The 20,875-nt window shown below is 37.8% G+C and overlaps 1 protein-coding gene across 1 annotated transcript; it reads right to left on the bottom strand.

Moving 5' to 3' along the window:
• Positions 1-1,045: 1,045 nt before the first annotated feature.
• LOC117368556 (vomeronasal type-2 receptor 26-like) lies at positions 1,046-19,281 on the bottom strand. The gene is made up of 6 exons (XM_033962288.1): positions 19,190-19,281; positions 18,552-18,843; positions 14,081-14,869; positions 11,642-11,869; positions 3,721-3,847; positions 1,046-1,953 (listed from the first exon to the last, which is right to left on the bottom strand). The coding sequence occupies exons 1-6, from the start codon at positions 19,279-19,281 to the stop codon at positions 1,046-1,048; spliced, it is 2,436 nt and encodes an 811-aa protein (XP_033818179.1).
• Positions 19,282-20,875: the final 1,594 nt, after the last annotated feature.

The following is a 20,875-nucleotide window of genomic DNA, read 5'->3' as shown; positions in this document are numbered from 1 at the left end:
TTGATGAAAACAGAAGAAGACGTAAAGGATAATTGTCCAATAATGTTAATTGCACATGTAACCATTCAGGATAATCTTCCACGCCTCCACTATCAGTAAACCTTCAACTGAAAGGGAAATCTATTGAAACATCTGACCATGAACATAACATCGCATACATTTAATTGTAATGATTAAATTGTAATGCGATTGCATCACATCAGCGTCACGGACATGATTGAAATTCTCAAATTAAGTTTTTTGTAGGTTTTGCACAAGACTCAATCTATGCCTTAAATCTGGTTCCTGAAGATAAGATGGAAAAACTGAAAGCAGAACTAGAAAATTTAAATGAGAAGTTAAGGTTTCATGAAGCATAATTCCAGGAGCAGAAGGATGCTTTTCCCCAAGCAGTAGGGTGTAAGTCATGTTTATTTAAGCATATTAATGCTTATTGTTTTTAGGATTTTGATTTTTCATCTCAGCTATTTTTGTGTACGTTTACACATATTTTTAGATTTTAAGATATTTTCTATATTTTTATTATTTGTTTCATTGTATTTAATCCAAAATTTATATATAGATAGATATAGAGATATGTAATGTAATGTAATTTATTTCTTATATTATTATGTGTATTCCTATATGTTTTATATCTTATTTGTTCATAAATTTGTATGTTTTTGTCTCCAGTATCCTCTGGAGAAAGGCATACTTATAAGCCAAAACTAGAAACCTCGTTGGGATGCGTCTTTATTCAAAACAATACTTTTGGTACTGTGGTTCACTCTTGCCTTTCTTTGTCATGTACCAGTAATAGGAGGCAGCAACTCCATTCCAGAGCTGCTGGTATCCAAGTTTCCAAGTTTATTAGTTTTTAATAACCCGATCACCTTTAACACAAAAGCATCCCTAAAATAGAGGCTGCTAATGTTCTACATGTGAATGTAGCCTAACCTTGACCAATGATGCAATTTCTGGCAAAGCACAGATCATTCACACTCCTTATACAAAAAAAAAAAAAATAATAATAACAACAACAAATTTTTCATTCAGTTGTACAAATTTATTCATCTAATTTTTTTTTATTTAGGTATTTTCTGATGTTCTTTTCAGGCCTCAGCAGAATAATATAGCATTTCGGGAAGAAGATACAACCTAGAAGCCCAGCGCTGGAGGCCAGAATAGCAAATATCTCAACCGTCACCATATACTTGCCCTTGGTGCTCAAGTATGTTGGGATGAAGGAGATCCAGACACTGCAGAACACCAGCATGCTGAAGGTGATGTACTTGGCCTCATTGAAACTGTCAGGTAGATTTCTTGCTAGGAAAGCTACGATGAAGCTGATACCGGCCAGAAATCCCAGGTAACCCAGAACACAATAAAATGCAGCCATTGACCCTTCATTACATTCAATTAGTATGGTTCCAGTTTCTGATCTCATATTAAGAAATGGAAATGGAGGAGCAATTGACAGCCAGATGAGACAGAAAATAACCTGAAGAAGAGAGCAGGAAAGAACTATAGAGTTTGAGACCTTGGAACCCATCCATTTCCAGAGCTTGCTTCCTGGTTTGGTGGCTTGGAAGACTGTGACCACAGTGATGGTTTTTGCCAATACAGAGGAGAGCGAAATAGAAAAAGTGATCCCAAAGACAATCTGTCGGAGAATGCAAGTCACCTTTTTAGGACGGCCAATGAAAATCAAAGAACAGAGGAAGGAGAGCATGAGGGAAATGAGGAGAAGGTAACTGAGGTGTCGGTTGTTAGCTTTTACTATAGGAGTGTCTCGGTAATTAATAAAGATTCCCAGAATGAGAGCAGTGATGAGAAAGAAGAAAATTATGATGAAAATCAAAGTTATCCCCAAAGGCTCTTTATAGGTCAGGAAGATTATTACTTTTGGGATGCAAGCATCTCTCTTCTGATTGGGCCATTGATCCTCTGGGCATCTTATACAGGTGTCCATATCTGAGAATGAAACATATTATCATAGTATCTTACAAATAAAATCTGTTGAGGACATATATGAGTGCCTATATATATATATATATATATATATATTAATTAATAAGCTCCTATCAGGCATCTTCTAGGCATCTAAATATGGCAAATAGGAATTGAATGGGTGTTGGAGCATTTGCCAAGCAGCTTTGTAAAAGGGGGTTTTCATCTCATAGGAACCTCATCTACCTAGTGCTAAATATTGGCTTGATAATTTGCATAATAGACATCTGAGTACTAAAATTATCTAGAGTAAAATTGTGTGGTAGCTGTGTTACTCCAGTTTTAAATGTAATATATAGAAGTAAAACAAAACAAATGAGATATGCTATTACCTTTTAAATTATGCTAGCAGACTACCCGGTGTTGACCGGATATTTATTTATCCCAAAATGTCCCAACCTCCACTTGTCCCACCCCACACATGTGTCACAGGAATGTCCCTCTCAATGGGTCTGAACTTGGACATAAATGTATTGTAAACAGTTAAAAGTCTTCACAAGTAAAAGTGAAGCAAATACTTGACAGTAAAACACAGTATAAAGTCTGTGGCATGGACCCGACACGGTCTGTGTTTTCGCTTTAAAGAATCTTCTTCTTGGGTCCTATATGTAAGCATGTAAGTATGTAAAAATATATATACCATATATGAACTATACGGTTTACAAAGCTTACAATCATAAAACACAGTTGCAGAACTGTACTCATATAAAAGAAAAATGAAAAAAACTTAACACAGGAAAGTGCTAGCAAACAAATGAGTTCTCAGCATTTTCATAAATTTTATCCTCCCATCACAATATCGCAAGAATTTCATGGTGCTCAAGTGATACATGAGATAAATGGAAGAGTACTGATATTGAAGATCAATACCTTGATACTTTTATATCCAAAGTAGCCAGTATTTTTAAACAGCACTGACTAAAACAACACTGCTACTACTATTAATTATTTCTATAACACTACCATTTGTATGCAGCAATGTACAGAGTCACAAAGAAGACAGTCCCTACTCAAAAGAGCTTACAATCTAAAACAGGGGTGTCCAATGTCGGTCTTCGAGGGCCGCAGTCCAGTCGGATTTTCAGGATTTCCCCAATGAATATACATGAGGTCTATTTGCATGCACTGCTTTCATTGTATGCTAATAGATCTCATGCATATTCATTGGGGAAATCCTGAAAACCCGACTGGATTGCGGCCCTCGAGGACCGACATTGGACACCCCTGATCTAAACAGACAAAATAGACAAACAAGATGCCATAGAAACAGTTAAAGGTAACGGTTAATTTGCTGACTGAGTTGGTGGGCAGTGGGGATTAGGGTTATGGATTGAAGGCTATATCAAAAAGGTAGGGTTTCAGTGTGAATTTTAACAAGGGAAGGGGCTTGATGGACAAACTCAGGTAATTTATTGCTGGCATAGGGGGCAACTAGATGAAAGGAACGAAGTCTGGAATTGGCAGTGGAGGAGGAGGGTATAGCTAAGAGTGGCTTATCTGCGGACGTGCATAAGAGAGAGAAGAGGGGAGAGATATTGAGGGGCAGTACAATGAACATACTTGTAAGTCTGCAATAGGAGCTTGAACTGTATGCGAAGGCAGATAGGGAATCAGTGAAGTGATTTAAGGAGGGGGTGATATGGGTGTAGTGAGGTTGGTAGAAGATGATTTATGTTGGATATGGGCTCGATGCAGAATAACCATTGTATCAAGCATAATGTTATCACTTACCAGTTTGGTTGGAGATCTCTCCTTCTGAACAGGGTATGCAGTCATAACAGCAGATGGGCTTTCCTTCCCTGATTAATTTCCTGAACCCAGGAGGGCAATTTGGGGTACATCCAGACTGCGGAGGTGCCTGAAGATTGAGAGAAAAATCTAAGAAAGTTGAGATAGCACTAGGTGATGAATTTTCAAATGCACTTTCAATTGCCTAAAAAAGGCTTTATCCCTGTATGCAGTGCCATAAACCACCAACAAGGTAAGTTTGGTATCATCTGCAAAAAGACAAACGTGGCCAGACAGTCCTTCCCCAATATCACTCATAGATGTAAAAATAGTCAGCCCAAAGACAGATCCCTGAGGCATTCCACTAACAACATCCTTTTACTTGGATCAAACTCCATTTACCACTAGTCTTTGTATCCTTTCATTTAACTAAGACTGAGAAGCATCCATGAGAATGAGAGCTACGTTGATTAAATGCTTCATGAGGCATCAAAGATTTCAAGCAGTGGGGAAGAGGAGGCCTTGCTGAGGGAGGAAATCTGGATACAGATTATAGCACCTACAAGATTGATACTGTGACTCCACGTGCCATTGAACTGAAGACCGGTATGCGGTATGGAAGTAGAGGAGATGAGAGCATGCAAGGGTAAGGAAGGACCAAAACTGAACATCCCCAAAGTTGCTGGATCTATGACCACTAGGAAGCATAAGGTAGTGGTGATTCCCTTCTGAGGGATACAGAGGTTTCTATCTGTAGACCACATATGATATCTCGAGAGGTATACTGTCTGGTGTAAAAATCTCGAGAGGTATACTGTCTGGTGTATGGAGAGCTTGCCTAATGATTATTATCCAATGCCACATATACATGTTGGCACTAATGATATTACTAGGTACCCATTCTGAATGTATCAAAAGTGACTTTGTGGCTCTGAGAGAGAAGGTGAAACCGTCAGGTGTGCAGGAGGTATTCATGTCAATCCTCCCTGTTAGGGTAAAGTCCTAGACAGAAAAGCACAATCCTGGAGATGAATGCATGTCTGTGTGGATGGTTTCATTGAGAATGTTTTGACTTCCTGAACCATGGGTTGATTTTCTAAGGGCTGCTGAGCAAGGATGGTATGCATCTATCAAAGAAGGGAAGAAGTGTCTTCAGCAGCAGGCTGGCTAATCTACTGAAGAGAGCTTTAAACTAGAAGTAATGGGGCAGGATGATCAAAGTCCCCAGGTGGAGCAGATGGAGGTATTTGCTTCACCGGGTAAATTCACTGAATACCTCTACATGGAAGGGAAAAGGGGGCAATGTCTGGAAAGCTCTATATATAGCATGGTAAGCAAGGTTCTGGATCTAGAGGCTGTGATGGGAAAAGATGAGTTGGATTTAGTGATGATCACAGAGAAATGAATCATGGAGAACCGTGACTGGAATATGGTTACATAGGACTATATTTTGTTCAAGAGAGAGGTTAGGAAGATATGGAGGGAGAGTGGCATTTTATGTTAAAGATCATATTAAAGCCACACAGTTGCAGAATTTTCAAAGTAAGGAAGAGGCATTATGAGTCAAACTGGAAAGAGGGAATGGAAAATGTATTTATATTGGTGGGATATACAGACCTCCTTCAGAGATATTAAAAGTGATCAGAGATTTAATAGTAGACATTCATCAATAGCTGTAAAAGGAGAAGTATTGCTAAAAGTTGATTTTAACATGCCAGATGCTGATTAGGGTATACCTATATTGGGATCTTCTAGAAGTAGGGAGATCCTGGATTCTCTACAAGGGGATCTGCTCCAGGAGTTGGTAATTGAACCCATGAAGAATGGGGCCCTTCTGGACTTAGTACATACAAATGGGGAAAGTGCTCAATATGTTTGTGAGTGACATTGCTGAAGGGTTGGAAGGTAAGTGTAGCCTTTTTGCAGATGATACCAAGATTTGTAACTTAGTGGACACCCCAGAGGGAGTGGAAACATGAAAAAGGATCTGCAAAAGTTAGAAGAATGGTCTAGTGTCTGTCAATTAAAATTCAATGTGAAGAAGTGCAGAATAATGCTTTTGGGGTAGAAATCTGAGGGAATCGTATGTGATAAAGTGGTGGTTCTAGCCAGAAGGATGCTAGGCTGTATAGAAAGAGGAGTAATCAGTAGAAGAAGGGAGGTGTTGATGCATCTGTATAGGTCATTAGTGAGGCCGCACTTGGAATATTGTGTTCAGTTTTGGAGGCCGTACCTGGCGAAGAATATAAAAAGACTTGAAGTGGTCCAGAGGAAGGCGACAAAAATGGTATGTGGTTTGAACCAAAAGAAATATGAGAAGGGACTGGAGGAGAGGAGGGACAGGGGAGATATGATACAGACATTTAAACACTTGAAAGGCATTAATATAGATCCAAATCTTTTCCAGGAAAGAAAAAATAGTTAAACTAGAGGGCATAATTTGAGGCTACAGGAAGGAAGACTTAGGAGCAATATTAGGAAATTCTTCTTCACGGAGAGGGTGGTAGATGTCTGGAATGCCCTCCCAAGGGAAGTGGTGGAGAAGAAAACAGTGATGGAATTCATAAAAGAGTGGGATAAAAATAGAGGATCTCTAATTAGAAAATGAAGGATGTAAATTAAAGAACTAAGGCTGGTATTGGACAGACGGGCATGGCCTATGTGTCATATATGGTGAATCGGTGTAGGATTGGCTGGGGTGGGGCATCAATGTGAACTCCACTAATATGGAACATGAGGATGTTACTAGCCAGACTTTACGGTAGATATCCTGCAATCAATGGGATGGTTGGATAGGCTGGAGTGAGCTTGGATGGGAACTTCAACATTTGGAACCTAGGACAATACCAGACTTTACAGTCTATGGCCCAGAAATATCAAAGAAGAGAAAAGTTAATCTAATCATGTATTTTTTAAATGGGTATAACTTATGGCAGACTGGAAGGACCATTCATTTACTCTGTTACTATATTTCTGATATTACAGTGGGTGATCACTAGGGGACACACGATAAAGTTACAGGAAATACTTTTAATAATAATTACATTACATTACGGATTTCTACATTACATTACGGATTTCTATTCCGCCTATACCTTGCAGTTCAAGGCGGATTACAAAAGAATTGTCTGGACATTTCCAGAGATGTAAACATTTCAGAGGAGATTACTGGACATTTTCCAGTGAGGATGCAATTTTTTTTTTTTTTTTTTTAAATTTTTTTTTGGGTAACTGGAATTTTCTGGATGAAGGTGAGAGGTTGGTGAAGTGAGTTGGTGGTAGGTAAGGGGGTTAGGGTTTTTGGATGAATTTTTTGAAGAGCAGGGTTTTGATTTCTTTGCGGAACATCTTGAAGTTGTCCGATGTTGTCAGCAGGTTGGTGACAGATTGGTTGAGTTTTGCTGCTTGGGTTGCCAGAAGGTTATCGAACATTTTCTTGCAATGTGTGCCCTTGAAAGGGGGGAAGGTGAAAGGGTTAGGGGTTCTTCTGTGTCTTTTTGAGGAGACCTGGTTTAAGCGGTTGGTTAAGTAGGATGGGGAAGAGCCGTGTAAAGCTTTGAATAATAGGCAGTAGAATTTGAATTGAATTCGTGCTTGTAAGGGTATTATTAATAATAATAATTTATTTTTATATACCACTTAACCAGCAGTTCATAGCAGTTTACACAATAGGTACTCAGCATACAAAATAATAATAACATCATACATAATAAAATTCTAAGTAACTAATACAAGCATTAAAACTAATGAATAAAAAACACACAATATAAACTAAAATAAGTATAGATGAAAAGATTATAAGTATATGATAACTACATGATAATATGAAAATCAATAATGTATATTATATTGTTTAAATAAGTGGGTTTTAAGATCTTTTCGAAATTGATCAATTTCGAAACAAGAAGATTCAAACATGAATTCATTAATCCTGCTTGGAATGCTAAGGTCCTATCCAAAAAATTTTTTGTAACGACATGCATTTGCTGAAGGAAAATAAAACCAACCAGATCTACGAATATTTTTCTTAGAAATAAAAAAACAAACTAAAATGAGAAACAAGGTAAGCCGGTGCTAAGCAGAATAAAACTTTAATACAAATGCATCCAAATTTAAATAACACCCTAGCCTCAAACGGTAGCCAGTGAAGCTTTTGATATACACTGATATGATCATGTTTTTCAGATTAAAAATCAAAGGAATAGCTGTATTTTGTATGATTTTTGGTAAGCTAGTAGTTGTTTTATACAATCCCAGATAAATAACATTACAATAATCCAATATTGAAAGGACTGAAGATTGAACCAGGATTTTAAATGATATAAAATCAAAATATTTCCTAATAGTATGCAGTTTCCGGAGGACAATAAAACATCTCTTAACCAGTGAATCTGTATAGGCCTTAAAAGATAAGGACCGATCTAAAATAACCCCTAAAATTTTCAGCGTAGGAGATATCGAATAAGATTGACCGTTTAAAAATATGTAATGTAATTTATTTCTTATATACCGCTACATCCGTTAGGTTCTAAGCGGTTTACAGAAAATATACATTAAGGTTAGAAATAAGAAAGGTACTTGAAAAATTCCCTTACTGTCCCGAAGGCTCACAATCTAACTAAAGTACCTGGAGGGTAAATAAAACTGTTTCAGTAATTTTTTCATTAGGACTAGCTAGAAAGAATTTTGATTTGCCCGGATTTAATTTCAATCTAAATGTAGATGTCCAAATTTCCACTTGTGTATGAATAAAAGCTATATAATTTAATACTTCTGAAGTGAGTTTGGTTAAAGGGATGAGTATTGAAATGTCATCTGCGTAAACATAAAATTTTACCTGTAAACTATGTAATAAATAAAGGTGTTAGGTAAACATTAAAGAAAGTTGGAGAAAGTGGTGAACCCTGAGGGACTCCACTTTCATTTATCCATCTGGTAGAGTATTGACCAGCACTGACTACCTGGTAAGATCTATTTTTCACAAACCCTTGAAACCAATTCCATACCCTACCTGAAATTCCGATGGTATCCAAGCATGCTAATAATATATTATGGTCAACTAAGTCATAAGCACGACTCAAATCCAGTTGTAGAATAATTGCGCTTGAACCTGATTTGAATAGACTATGGATATGATCTACTATTGAAGCTATAACTATTTCAGTGCTATATCCTGAGTGGGAACCGGATTGAAAATTGTGCAAAATTTCAAATTTATCTAAATAATTCACTAATTGCACTAAACCTTCAATCACTTTTGTAAATAAGAGAATAGAAGCAACTGGTCTGAAATTAGATGTTTCTTTCGTATCCTTTATATTGGGAGTGATTAAAATCTGACCAATCTCACTTGGGAACGACCCAGCCACTAATAATGATACAATCCAATCAAAAAGTTTTGATTTTAAAGTGAGCGGAGCATTTCTCATTAGAATTGGAGGACAATCATCAAGTTGGCAAGAGGAAATTTTTTTTCACTCAGAGAATAGTTACGCTTTGGAATGCGTTGACAGAGGATGTGGTAAGAGCGGATAGCGTAGCAGGTTTTAAGAAAGATTTGGACAACTTCCTGGAGTTAAAGTCCATAGTCTGTTATTGAGAAAGACATGGGGAAGCCACTGCTTGCCCTGTATTGGTAGCATTGAATATTGCTACTCCTTGGGTTTGGCCAGATACTAGTGACCTAGATTGGCCATTGTGAGAACAGGCTACTGCTCTGACCCAGTAAGGATATTTGTATGTTCTTATATGGCATCCAGTGATAATCACAAAGAGTAGTTTAATATTAAGACAAATCTAGAGCGTTTTCATTCAATCGTTAAGGTTCTAGACAGTGGTGTAGTGAGGTTAGGGAGTGCCCAGGATGGAGGCAAACTTCCATGCCCCCTCCCCTGCTGCCAAAACCTGGACCTCTCTAACCTTCTCATCACCCCCTCCCCTTCCCACTAAATCCTGGTGGTCTAGTGGGCTGGGGGTTTGTATCAGACCTGCCCAGCTTGAGAACCCTCCACCCATGACAATACCTTCTGTACCAAAGCTCCAGATTAGATCAGGAGCCTAAGGCCCTTCCTGTAGGGGAGGGGCCTTAGGTACCTGAGCCAATCGGGACCTTAGACTTCTCCTAGTGCATCACCAGCATGCACGGGGGGGAGGGGGGGGAGCTAAGTTTCTGATTAGTCCTGATTTATTCTGTAAAGACCTAAGGGAATGGTACAGTTTAAGAGGTGAATAACGTTTGTGTATGAAAGAGGAACGTGACTTGGAAGTGATAGTATATGATGATCTTAAGGTGGCCAAACAGGTCAAAAAGCTGTCAGTGAAAGCTAGATGGATGCTTGGGTGCATAGGGAGGGTATGGCCAGTAGGAAAAAGGAGGTTTTAATGCTGCTGTATAAGGCTCTTTTGAGACCTCAATTAGAATATTATGCATAATTCTGGAGACTACACCTTCAAAAAGATATAATGTAATGGTCTAGAGGAAGGCTACTAAATTGGTTAGCGATCTTCATCATAAGGCGTATGGAAGCTATGAAATGAGAGGGCATAGGATGAAGTTAAAAGACTCAGGTGTAATCTAAGAAAATATGTTTTTGTAGAAAATGTGGTAGATGCGTGGAATAGGCTCTCAGTAGAGGTGGTGGAGACAAAGATTGGGTATGAATTCAAGAAAGCATGTGTCAAGCATGTTTTTGGTTGGAAGAGAGGATTTCTGCCATTGCCTGCCCCTGGTCTTTCATCCATGAACACAGAACAGAAATAATTATTAAACATTTTATCCTTATCCTTTTCAGCTTTTATAGTACATGTTTATCCTATTTATCCTTGAATCTCACAATGCCATTTGTCTTTTCCCCCATTTGCATCTTGTCTTTTCTGACAGCTTTCCTAGTTCCTTGTAGCAATTCTATGTACTTTTGAGTGTCTTCCTGTTTCTGTGATGTATTATAATTTATGAAGGCTAACCATTTTACCTTTATCTTATCAGCTGATACATTTGAGAACCAAAGTGTCTTAAAATTGACAGTAGTAAATCTAATCTAATCTGATCTGGGATTTATGAGTCAAATTATGCCTACAGAGGTTGAAGAGTACATACAGTGTAGGTTAAGTAGAACAGATTAGTATAGTTAAGGAAGGTTAGATATACGTTATAGTTTGGTGCTGCAGATAAATCAGTTAAGACAGTGAGAATGTGAACTCTGACCCTCTCTACTGGATTACTGAGAAACTGAGACACTGAGACACTGTTAAATTCTACTATACAGATCATTAATGTCACTCTGTGAACTAAGGATACATATTTCCTACCTATGATGAGTAATATTGATCCACCAGATACTCATTGTTTTGTGAGCTCAGATCCAAAACATCCCAGAGTTTCCCATTCACCATTATGTTTACAACCCCCATTTACAATACCCGCTGTTAATAAATCCAATTGGGAATTACCTTCCAACCCTATACTTGGCTATAGGGAGTCTGTGGTAAAAGAGATGGTTGACCACAAGCACCCAAAATTCTGGTCATTAACAAAATCTAATGTGGGCAACTTTCCAAGTAATTTCTGGTCATGGCTGTACCAATTTCAGTCATACTATGGTCAGTAATCATTCAAAGAATGGCACTGGGGCTTCTGAGATGATCCTCACTGCCCCTGTGTCATTTACCAAACAGAGAACACATCAACAAGTTTCAAGTTTCAAGTTTAATAGTGTTTGATTTTTACGCAATGTCATATATTTCAATGCGTATAAAATGTCTGCCTAATGGTCTTGAAGCACTAACCTTCTTACTGGGAATAGTGATTTTGACAGACTCCTGCTCAGCTTAGAGGGAACAGAGGGATCATCTTTGGTATTTTTACATGTTTATAAGAATGTGCATGATATGTACACAGTTCTTTGGTTTCTATCTTAAATCTGACCTGCTTGAGCAAGTTCTCCCACACATTTGCTTTCTCATTGATGGTAAAGTCCTTCCCTGGTGGAGCATAAGGGTTATAACTTCCAACAATTTCATTACTCCTTGTCCCATTGGGCAGTTTGATCAAATTTACAATATCATATCCAATGGTGAGATCACCATTCTCATTAAAAGAGATTTCCTCATCCAAAACATTCTTAAAGTGAAGGTTCTTCAGATACTGATGAAGCTAATAGGAAAGCAAAACATTTTTATTAAAAAAATAAAATAAATAAAATAAAAGTAAAGGTATTTATGTGCTGCCTATCAAGGTTATCTAAGTGCTAAAATCAGGAACTTAGGTATTTTCCCTACCTGTCTTGGAGAGCTCAAAAACTATCTAAAGTACTTGGGCTATGTCTGGGCCCTAAAATGTAAAAAAAAATGGCACTGTAAAAGCACCATACACCAACCTGCACCTACCTGAAAAGTGGGTATGGCTAGGGCAGAGTTTGGCTCTGTAATGACTTAGGTGTCAATAGGCATCTGTGTTAAACACTTGTAAATTAGCCCAGAAAAACCCTGGCCTAATTCACCGGTATCTATTATTAGGAAACCTACCAATGCCTAAGTCGAGTAAGAAGCCAGTTGGTGTAATTCTATAAATGGTGCATAATTTTGATTATTCTATTCTGTTAAGAATGCAATACTTCATATGCATTCCTTATGGTCTTCACAATACGTATGCTACTCCCCGATTCTCAGAGGTACCACCTAGGACTCAAATACTTTCACTGTCCAAAGATTTAAGTACCACCTCTTCACTGGATCTTAATTTTAATATTAATTTTAATAAATACTTAAGCATAACTTAACATACTATATATTAAAAGTACTTAGCTGTGTGGTCTTTCTTTCAGAAATAGTAAAGCCAACATGTTTTACCCATTGGCTTTCTCAAGGCTAATCATCCCTATATAATGCTTTTGCCAATTTAACAGACCACTAAGTATTCAAATGAAGAAAAGGGATGTAATTGGGGTGGGAGAAGAGGTTGAAATCGGCAAAAAGGTGAGAGAAGCCCAACTCATGAGTGATTGATTGGCAGTTAGTGGGTGGAATTACAGCCAACGAGAAGGCACCAATTCAGAGGCAGCATGGGACAGAGTTACAGGCAGCAAGAGAGGTAGGGGTAGCAGAGTTTGACCAGAAGCAGGAGGAAAGAGGATGGTTTCCAATACAGAGTTAGAATTTGAAAAGGGCTGGTTTCCTGTGAATTAAGTTGGGGAAAATGAGATATGTAAAAATGGGTTTCTCTAAATAGCTGAGAAGATCTATCATACTAATATAGATAGTTTAATGATAAATTTGTCTGAAATACTAGGATCTTGGACCTCTTGACACACTGACAGAATTCATCACCATTCCTGTCCCTGTGGATAACCGCAGGAAATAATCCCATGTCATTCTTTAGTGTCTATCTCAACCTCAGTCCTTCTATGCCAGCTTTCTCCAATGCAAGGCTAGAGGGTCAGTGGTCGTGTCCATTCGTACTCTAATTCTTTCCTCTGCTTAAAGAATGACATGGGGATGGTTTCCCGTGGTTATCCATGGGGATTGGAATGGTGATGAATTCTGTCATCGTGTCACTTTTGCATTTATATGAACTTATTGCTCTGTTAATGGTGTGGTAGACACTTTTAACAGTAATATACAGAAATAATTAAGGAATAATTTTATAGCCTCATTATTAAGGCTAGCACATCTTAGTAAAAGGACCCATAAGTTAGGATGTTTATATCCAGGTAAAGATCTTGAAGTGTTTTAGATTATTAATTTTAACTTTTTAATTTGGGAAGGATGTTTTATTGATGAATTTGTAATAAAATGTGTCTGTTGAGGCATATAGATGTAAATGTTTTTTGTATATGTATAATTGTGACCTGCAGGTAATAAATTTTAAAATAGATAAATAAAACACAAAGGAGAACGGTGATACCATTTCTATTCAAAATAAACTTAGAACCTTTTTTTGATAAGCTTTTAAAGGTAACCTTTGTTCAGGTCAGAAAAATCAGAATAAGATTGGTTTGATTTGTGTGAAAATTTAAGAGATCGAACAGTAAAAACTTTATAGTTTGTTTTAGATTTTTTTTGAAACTAAAAACTTTTATTGAAACTAAGGTCATTGCTACTTACTCTTTTTTATTGCATTAGGAGTTTATTTCACGAGTATGGAACCAAGTTATTTATTTTTGCTTGAGTTGTTGAAAGTTGGAAAATGTTTGTGTCCTCTGCTTCTTACTCTAATGGAACAATTCTGAGTTGCAAGTTGATAAGGAGTAATATCAGAGCGATGCTAATCAAAGGGCAAAATGCTCTGAGGGTGGACAGGAAGCATCCTGCTTCCCTTTCCTAATGGTGCAATCACAAGTAACATTCCTCCATTCAAGAATATTACCTTCCATGGTAAAAAGTTCAAATTGGTCTCACTTTCAGCTCTCCACAGGGTGGAATTTCCAGAATTAGAAGTCATCATATCATGGAGTGCGTGTGCCAGGGCGTACACAGCATTGTATACATTATAACTGTTTCCGGAGTTTATGATATCACAGTGCATGAGGTAGTCAGATGTTTCATTATCGCTGCAGGATCTTTGGATGCTCTTTGGGCACTCATCATTACACAGGTCCTTCCACCACATCTCTATGAAAGAATCACTTGGAAACACATCAGGATTCACCTCACGGACAAATCTGTGGAAGTTTGGAATATTCTTCTTTGCCACAGTGAAAGCTAAGGTGTTTTTTCTATCAGCATTGTCTGAGGGTAAGAAAAATATCCATTCATCCGTATTAATCCAGACTTTACCAGGTGCTTCCAAAATACTTGTATACTTTAGAAAATCTGTGCTCTGTGTGTTACAGAACAAAATAATCACTTTAGCTGTGGATACAATGATATTTTTGTAAACAGTGTTCATATATTGAAGCATGGGTGAACTGGACCGTTGGATGATTTCTATTAATTCAATGCACCCTCCACTCTGCACAATCCCTTCTCTCAGGATCTGCACAGCCCTCATGCTGTTTTCATCACTGGATGCAAGGATACCAACCCAGGTCCAGCCAAAATGCTTCAGCAACCTAACTATCCCAGCACAGAGGTGCAGCTCACTGGGGACCATCTGGTAAAAATAAGGAAACTTAACAGTGTCGCTCATGACAAGATTCCCTGAGATGTAACTCATCTGTTGAAAATAAAAAAAAGACTGAATTCATCACTATCTTTAACATAAAATTAAATATGTGGAATATAATTATACTGTATTGAATGTTTTATGTTTTTTTAAAACTTGCCTGTTCTTACAACAGGTACAAGCAGTTTACAATCTAAAAAAATAACTGAAAGGAACTCCATATATAACAGGACAGCGCTACAAAGAACACATTACTCACACTCCCTCATTCACAGCTACAACTTACTACATGTAAGTAAAAATATTCTTGTATCAATTCTGTATCACAAAGAATCAATGAAATAGGAGAAAAGGGATTGGATGACCAGTAGCAGAAGAGCTGGATTGAGTATTCAGGGAGAGTTGGCAGAGTTAAAAGGGGCTGAGCATCGATAATATTTGTGTGTGTGTGTGGGGGGGGCTTTCTTTTTCATTCACTTTCATTTTATATTTCAGTCACTTCTTTTCCTTAAACTCAGCCAAAGAAAAATAATACCACGAGACTTTCCTTTTGGTGGAATTCAGTTTGTGTGTATAAACGTTTAGAACAATACCACGCTTTTGGAAAAATGTTTTCCGCTAATTAATAGCTCTCAAAACCATATATGGACCCCCTTGACAATTTTGTGAATGATCAAAGTACATAACATTTCTTCTGTTTGACAGCAAATTCTGTACTACTTACCTGCTTATATATTCTGAATATTTTGTTGAATGTTTATATATTTTTTTTCACAAAAATCAATAAAAATATTGAATTTTAAAAAAGGGGCTGAGCACAGAGTATACTTGTATTTTATTTATATTTTCTTTTTCATTCATTTTCATGCTATATTCCTGTCACTTCTTTTCCTTAAACTCAACCAAAGAAAATGAATAATTTCTTTGTCACTGCTGCTAAGATTCTAAAATACCCTGAGACCTTCCTAAAATCCCTTAAACCCCACAGAACCTTCATTTATTCACTTATTCTTAAGGCTGGAACAATTCACCATCTTTCCTGTCCTGCAGCTTTTGTATCTCGAAATTGCTGCGGAAGGATGGATGACAGTTTTACATCTAATAGGTTGGCTAACACCTGCTCTAATCCAGGAAATGGACAGCTGAGATGTCCACCTGTATTTTATAAATGGTTTAGCAGGAGTTGCACTTTATCAAACACACCCGTCTCTATCCATCCTGAAATGTAAGCCTGGTTAAGCAAAAGATACACCTGTAGAAATTTAGGCGCACAGATTAGACTAAATACATGAGAACATAAGAATTATCGCTGCTGGGTCAGACCAGTGGTCCATCTTGCCCAGCAGTCCGCTCACGCGGCGGCCCCTAGGTCAAGACCAGTGCTCCAAATGAATTCAGTCTCACCAGTTTAGCATAAACTTGTCCAACTTTGTCTTGAAACCCTGGAGGGTGTTTTACCCTATAACAGACTCCGGAAGAACGTTCCAGTTTTCTACCACACATTGGTGGTAATTCTATAAAGAGCCACCCAGCTGAGGCAGATGTACAACCCATACATTATAAAGGATAAAAATTTGTATATATTTTTTGTCTCTACTCTAGAACTCCATCACCCTGTTCCTATTGCTCCTTGTATATCGCTATCCACCTCATGCTAGTGTAAGTTACATGGTTAAATAACAGATTATTGGGAATTTCAATTGTGAATGTGTATGTACAAACTTTAATCCAGTTTTGAGGTGATGGAAACAGGTTATACTCATCTGAACTGGTTTAAATCTTACTTCACTAGCAATTTTTTTTCAGGATGATTCTGATCTTTTTCTTCATCTTGCTTGTTGTTAGCAGGGGTACCCTAAGGCTCAGTTCTTGGGCTGGTTCTTTTCAAAGTTTTCCTTGCTTACACATTTTCCTTAAATGCAAGGTTTAGGATTTTCTTTTTACAAACTCCTCCTCTCCCTAAGAGATCCCATGTACCAGTCCCATGCTTTCCTGAATTTAGACACAGTCTCTGTCTCTACAACCTCTTCCGGGAGACTGTTCCATGCATCTACCACCCTTTCTGTAAAAAAGTATTTCCTTAGATTACTCCAGAGCTTATCACCTCTTAACCATCCTATGCCCTCTTATTACAGAGTTTCCTTTCAAATGAAAGAGACTTGACTCATGCGCATATACAATATGTAAGTATTTAAATGTTTCTATCATGTCTCCCCTCTTCCACCTTTCCTCCAAAGTATACAGATTGAGATCTTTAAGTCTGTCCCCTTATGCCTTATGATGAAGACCATTCACCATTTTAGTAGCCTTCCTCTGGACCAATGCTATCCTTTTAATATCTTTTTGAAGGTGCGGCCTCCAGAATTGTGCACAATATTCTAAATGAGGTCTCACCAGAGTCTTATACAGGGGCATCAATACCTCCTTTAACCTACTGGCCATACCTCTCCCTATGCACCCTAGCATCCTAGCTTTCGCTGTCACCTCATGTGCATTTGTGCCAAGAAGCTTGAAGAATAGTCTGAAAGTTGGCAGCTAAGATTTAATGCTAAGAGATGCAGGGTCATGTATTTGGGCTGTAAAAACCAAAGGGAATAGTACAGTTAAGGGGGTTAAAAACTTTTGTGCATGAAAGAGGAGCAGGACTTGTGTATGATAGTATCTGATGAACTGAAGGTGGTCAGACATATTGAAAGGTGACAACAAAAGCTAGAAGGATGCCTCATTTAGAATACTGTGTACAATTCTGGAGATACCATCTTCAAAAAGATATAAAAACGATGGAGTCAGTCCAGATGAAGGAAACTAAAATGGTCAGAGGTCTTTATCATAAGGTGTATGGGAATAGACCAGGGTTGGGCAACGAGGTCCGCAATCCAGTCAGGATTTTGGGATTTCTCCAATAAATATGCATGAGATCTATTTGCATGCACTGCCTCCCATTGTATGCAAATGGATCTCATGCATATTCATTGGGGAAATCCTAAAAACCCTCATTGCCCACCCCTGGGATAGATCTAAAGATCTCAATATGTATACTTTGGAAGAAAGGTGGGAGAGGGGAGATATGATAGAGATGTTTAAATATCTACACAGCATAAATGTACATGAGGAGAGTCTCTTTCATTTGAAACGTAGCTCTGGAATGAGAGGGTATAGGAGTAAGAGGTGATAGGCTTAGGAGTAATCTAAGGAAATACTTTTTTACAGAAAGAGTGGTAGATGCATAGAACAGTCTCCCAGAAGAAGTGGTGGAGACAGAGACAGTGTCTGAATTCAAGAAAGCCTGGGATAGACATAAAGGGTCTCTTAGAGAGAGGAAGAGATAATGGTTATTGTGAATAGGCTGTCATTTGGCCATCGTGTTTCTATGTTTCTTTGTTTCTCCCCACTTTTTTTTTTTAGCAATGTTAAACCATGCTCCCATTAATCTCTGCAGCACTGTTTGTTCTGAGTTCTTTTGATGGATCGTTCTCTTTTAGCCTATATAATAACTTTCTGATCCAAAAAGTATTTTATACATTAAGGATCACTGGATATATTTGTTCGTATCAAGGAAAAGACACTCTCAAAACTTTAACACATGCTTTTCTTACGAATCAATTTGATTATGGTAAATCTGTTTTCACTGGACTACCTCAGAATACTGTTAGATGGTTGAAAGTCCTTCAGAGATAAAGAGAGGTAATGCTGGATGGTGAGTATGTGAAGTAAAATGAAAGGGTCCACTGACCTGTGGGTAGTGGTATATACTGGAAAGGCTGGAAAACTCACTTGATTGCTCAGCAGAAAGACCTTCAATGACAGCAGCTAGTGGTCCAGATGTTGTGCTGATGTAGTTTGGGATCCCGGTGTCCATTCCTGAAAATATATTCATGGCAGCTGCATATGCTAAGAATAAGTTGTTGTTAGGGTTATAAATGTGGAATCCCAGTGTGATGTTTGGTAAGAGCTCTGAGCTGTTGTTAATATCCTCCACCGCAGATACAAAGGCCAGGAAGTTGTAATGGAACAACCATGTAGGACTTTAATGACAATAAATGACACATAATATGAATTAGCAACAAATTAAAAATTATTGAAACATAGACATTGATAGTAGATGCGAGTGATTAGGAAATGATTAGGGAAATGGGGTGATGAATAGGGTTGTTTCTTATTTGCTAACAACATGGAAAAATACACACCCCAGTTTTAGCACAAAGTAAGCTCGTTTATTCCCTCTTTCTCCATCTTCTCTAAAGTTTTTCTGTTCTTCTTCAGGTACCTGCCATGCTGTAGGGCCACAACAGGTATTCTGCCCACATGCACCCAGTCTTAATTCTGTTTCTGTGTCTATCCGTAGACATCTGACTCATTAAATAACCTCACCACTCAAGATCAAGCAGGGGCCAGAGCAGACTGATTGAAGATATGGTATCAGGGGGAGACAGCATGGCTGGTAATACTGCTGAAAGTTCCATGTTCCCCCCAAAATTAAGATGAAGCCACTTGGAAGTGTTAATGGAGGAGAAGCTAAGAGTTACTCATGCATGCACTGAAGTAGGTACCTGGGGTCCTATTAGGATCAGAGGAGGCCCTTCCCAACTACTTAAGGAGCACCCTTATCACATTATGGGGCTGCAGGCATGTCACTGTGGGCATGTGTCCAAAAGCTCATGACCAAAGGAGCAGGTCTCACCCCTTCAGAGCAATTAAAGAGCGCAAAGCCTGGGATTGTGCTCTATTTCTAGTGGAGAAATAAAACAGAGGAGGGGAAAAAGCCATTTTATCAGTCAGTTGTGCAGGGTCCTATTTTGTATCCAGCAATATATGTTAATTCATCTATATGAGTGAGTGTTTTGTTTCCCTCTGAAGTTTGGCTTTCTTCTGAGGGATGAACCCCACCCCTACAACCAACTTTAAGGGTAGATCTGACAGCTGTTGTGGACTTTGGATATAGCATGGGACATTATGTACTACATTGGAACGTTCTTCCTCAACAGATCAGGGTAATAATGAAGAATTGGTTTTGACTATAAAGTACTGACAGTTACTTTTACTCATAATTTACTTTCTTTTTTTTTTTTCATCTTTATTCCTTTTTATTTCTTTCAACAAGTGTACAATATTATTACAAGTAATTCACATCATTCACTTGACATTCTTAAGCAATATTATTACACATGTTTTAATTCCCTCCACCCACCTCCCATCCCCTCCCCTATCAACAAAATATTTTATCCAAACATATACATATTTAGACTCTCCCTCCCCCCCATTTTTACAAATTATCCCCTAAGGAAAAAGAATAACCCTTAATCATTACAATATTCAATTAATGGCCTCCACACCTCCTTAAACCTTTTAAAATATCCCCTCTGTACGGCAAGAAATCTTTCCATCTTATATAAATGACAAACTGAGTTCCACCAAAAACTACAATTCAATCTAGAACAGTCTTTCCAATTAGTCGTTATTTGTTGAATTCCCACTCCAGTAAGAATCATCAATAATTTGTTGTTTGCTGCAGATATTTGACTTTTGGCCCTCATACACATTCCAAAAATCACTGTGTCGTAGGATAATGCTACATGATTTTCCATCAATATATTAACTTGATCCCATATTGATATCCAAAATGCCTGAATACATGGACAATAAAATAAAAGATGGTCTAAAGTTCCAATTTCAATTTTACAATGCCAGCATCTATTAGACTTAGAGCAATCTAATTTTTGTAATTTAGTAGGGGTCCAGAATGCTCTATGCAACAAAAAGAACCATGTTTGCCTAATAGATGCCGACATCGTACCTTTAATTCTCCAAGACCAAATACGTGGCCATTGAGATGCATTAATTTGATGCTTAATCTCAATGCTCCAAATATCTCTTAATCCATTTTTTGGTTTCTTATTCAAATAATTAGATATCATTTTATACCACTTTGCGGCCTGGTGTCCCAGAAAATCTGCCTGGAAACATAAGAATTCTAAGCTGTAATGATCATTTAAAGATTTCCATTCAGGGAACCCCACCTGAATAGCCTGCTTCAATTGCAACCACTTATAACTTTGT

The sequence above is a fragment of the Geotrypetes seraphini genome, chromosome 10 (genome assembly GCF_902459505.1).
Source record: "Geotrypetes seraphini chromosome 10, aGeoSer1.1, whole genome shotgun sequence".
NCBI classification, from domain to species: domain Eukaryota; kingdom Metazoa; phylum Chordata; class Amphibia; order Gymnophiona; family Dermophiidae; genus Geotrypetes; species Geotrypetes seraphini.
This window is presented reverse-complemented; position numbering and strand designations above follow the sequence as displayed.

What these genes read in the sequence shown, in the direction of transcription:
- LOC117368556 (XM_033962288.1), bottom strand. Translation starts at nt 19,281, where the DNA reads ATGGAACTTTCAGCAGTATTACCAGCCATGCTGTCTCCCCCTGATACC. An exon ending in GTATATACCACTACCCACAG is followed by an intron (nt 14,870 to 18,551) that starts GTCAGTGGACCC and finishes TATTTTCAACAG; the next exon opens with ATGAGTTACATCTCAGGGAA. An exon ending in AGAGATCTCCAACCAAACTG is followed by an intron (nt 1,954 to 3,720) that starts GTAAGTGATAAC and finishes TTTCATTCTCAG; the next exon opens with ATATGGACACCTGTATAAGA.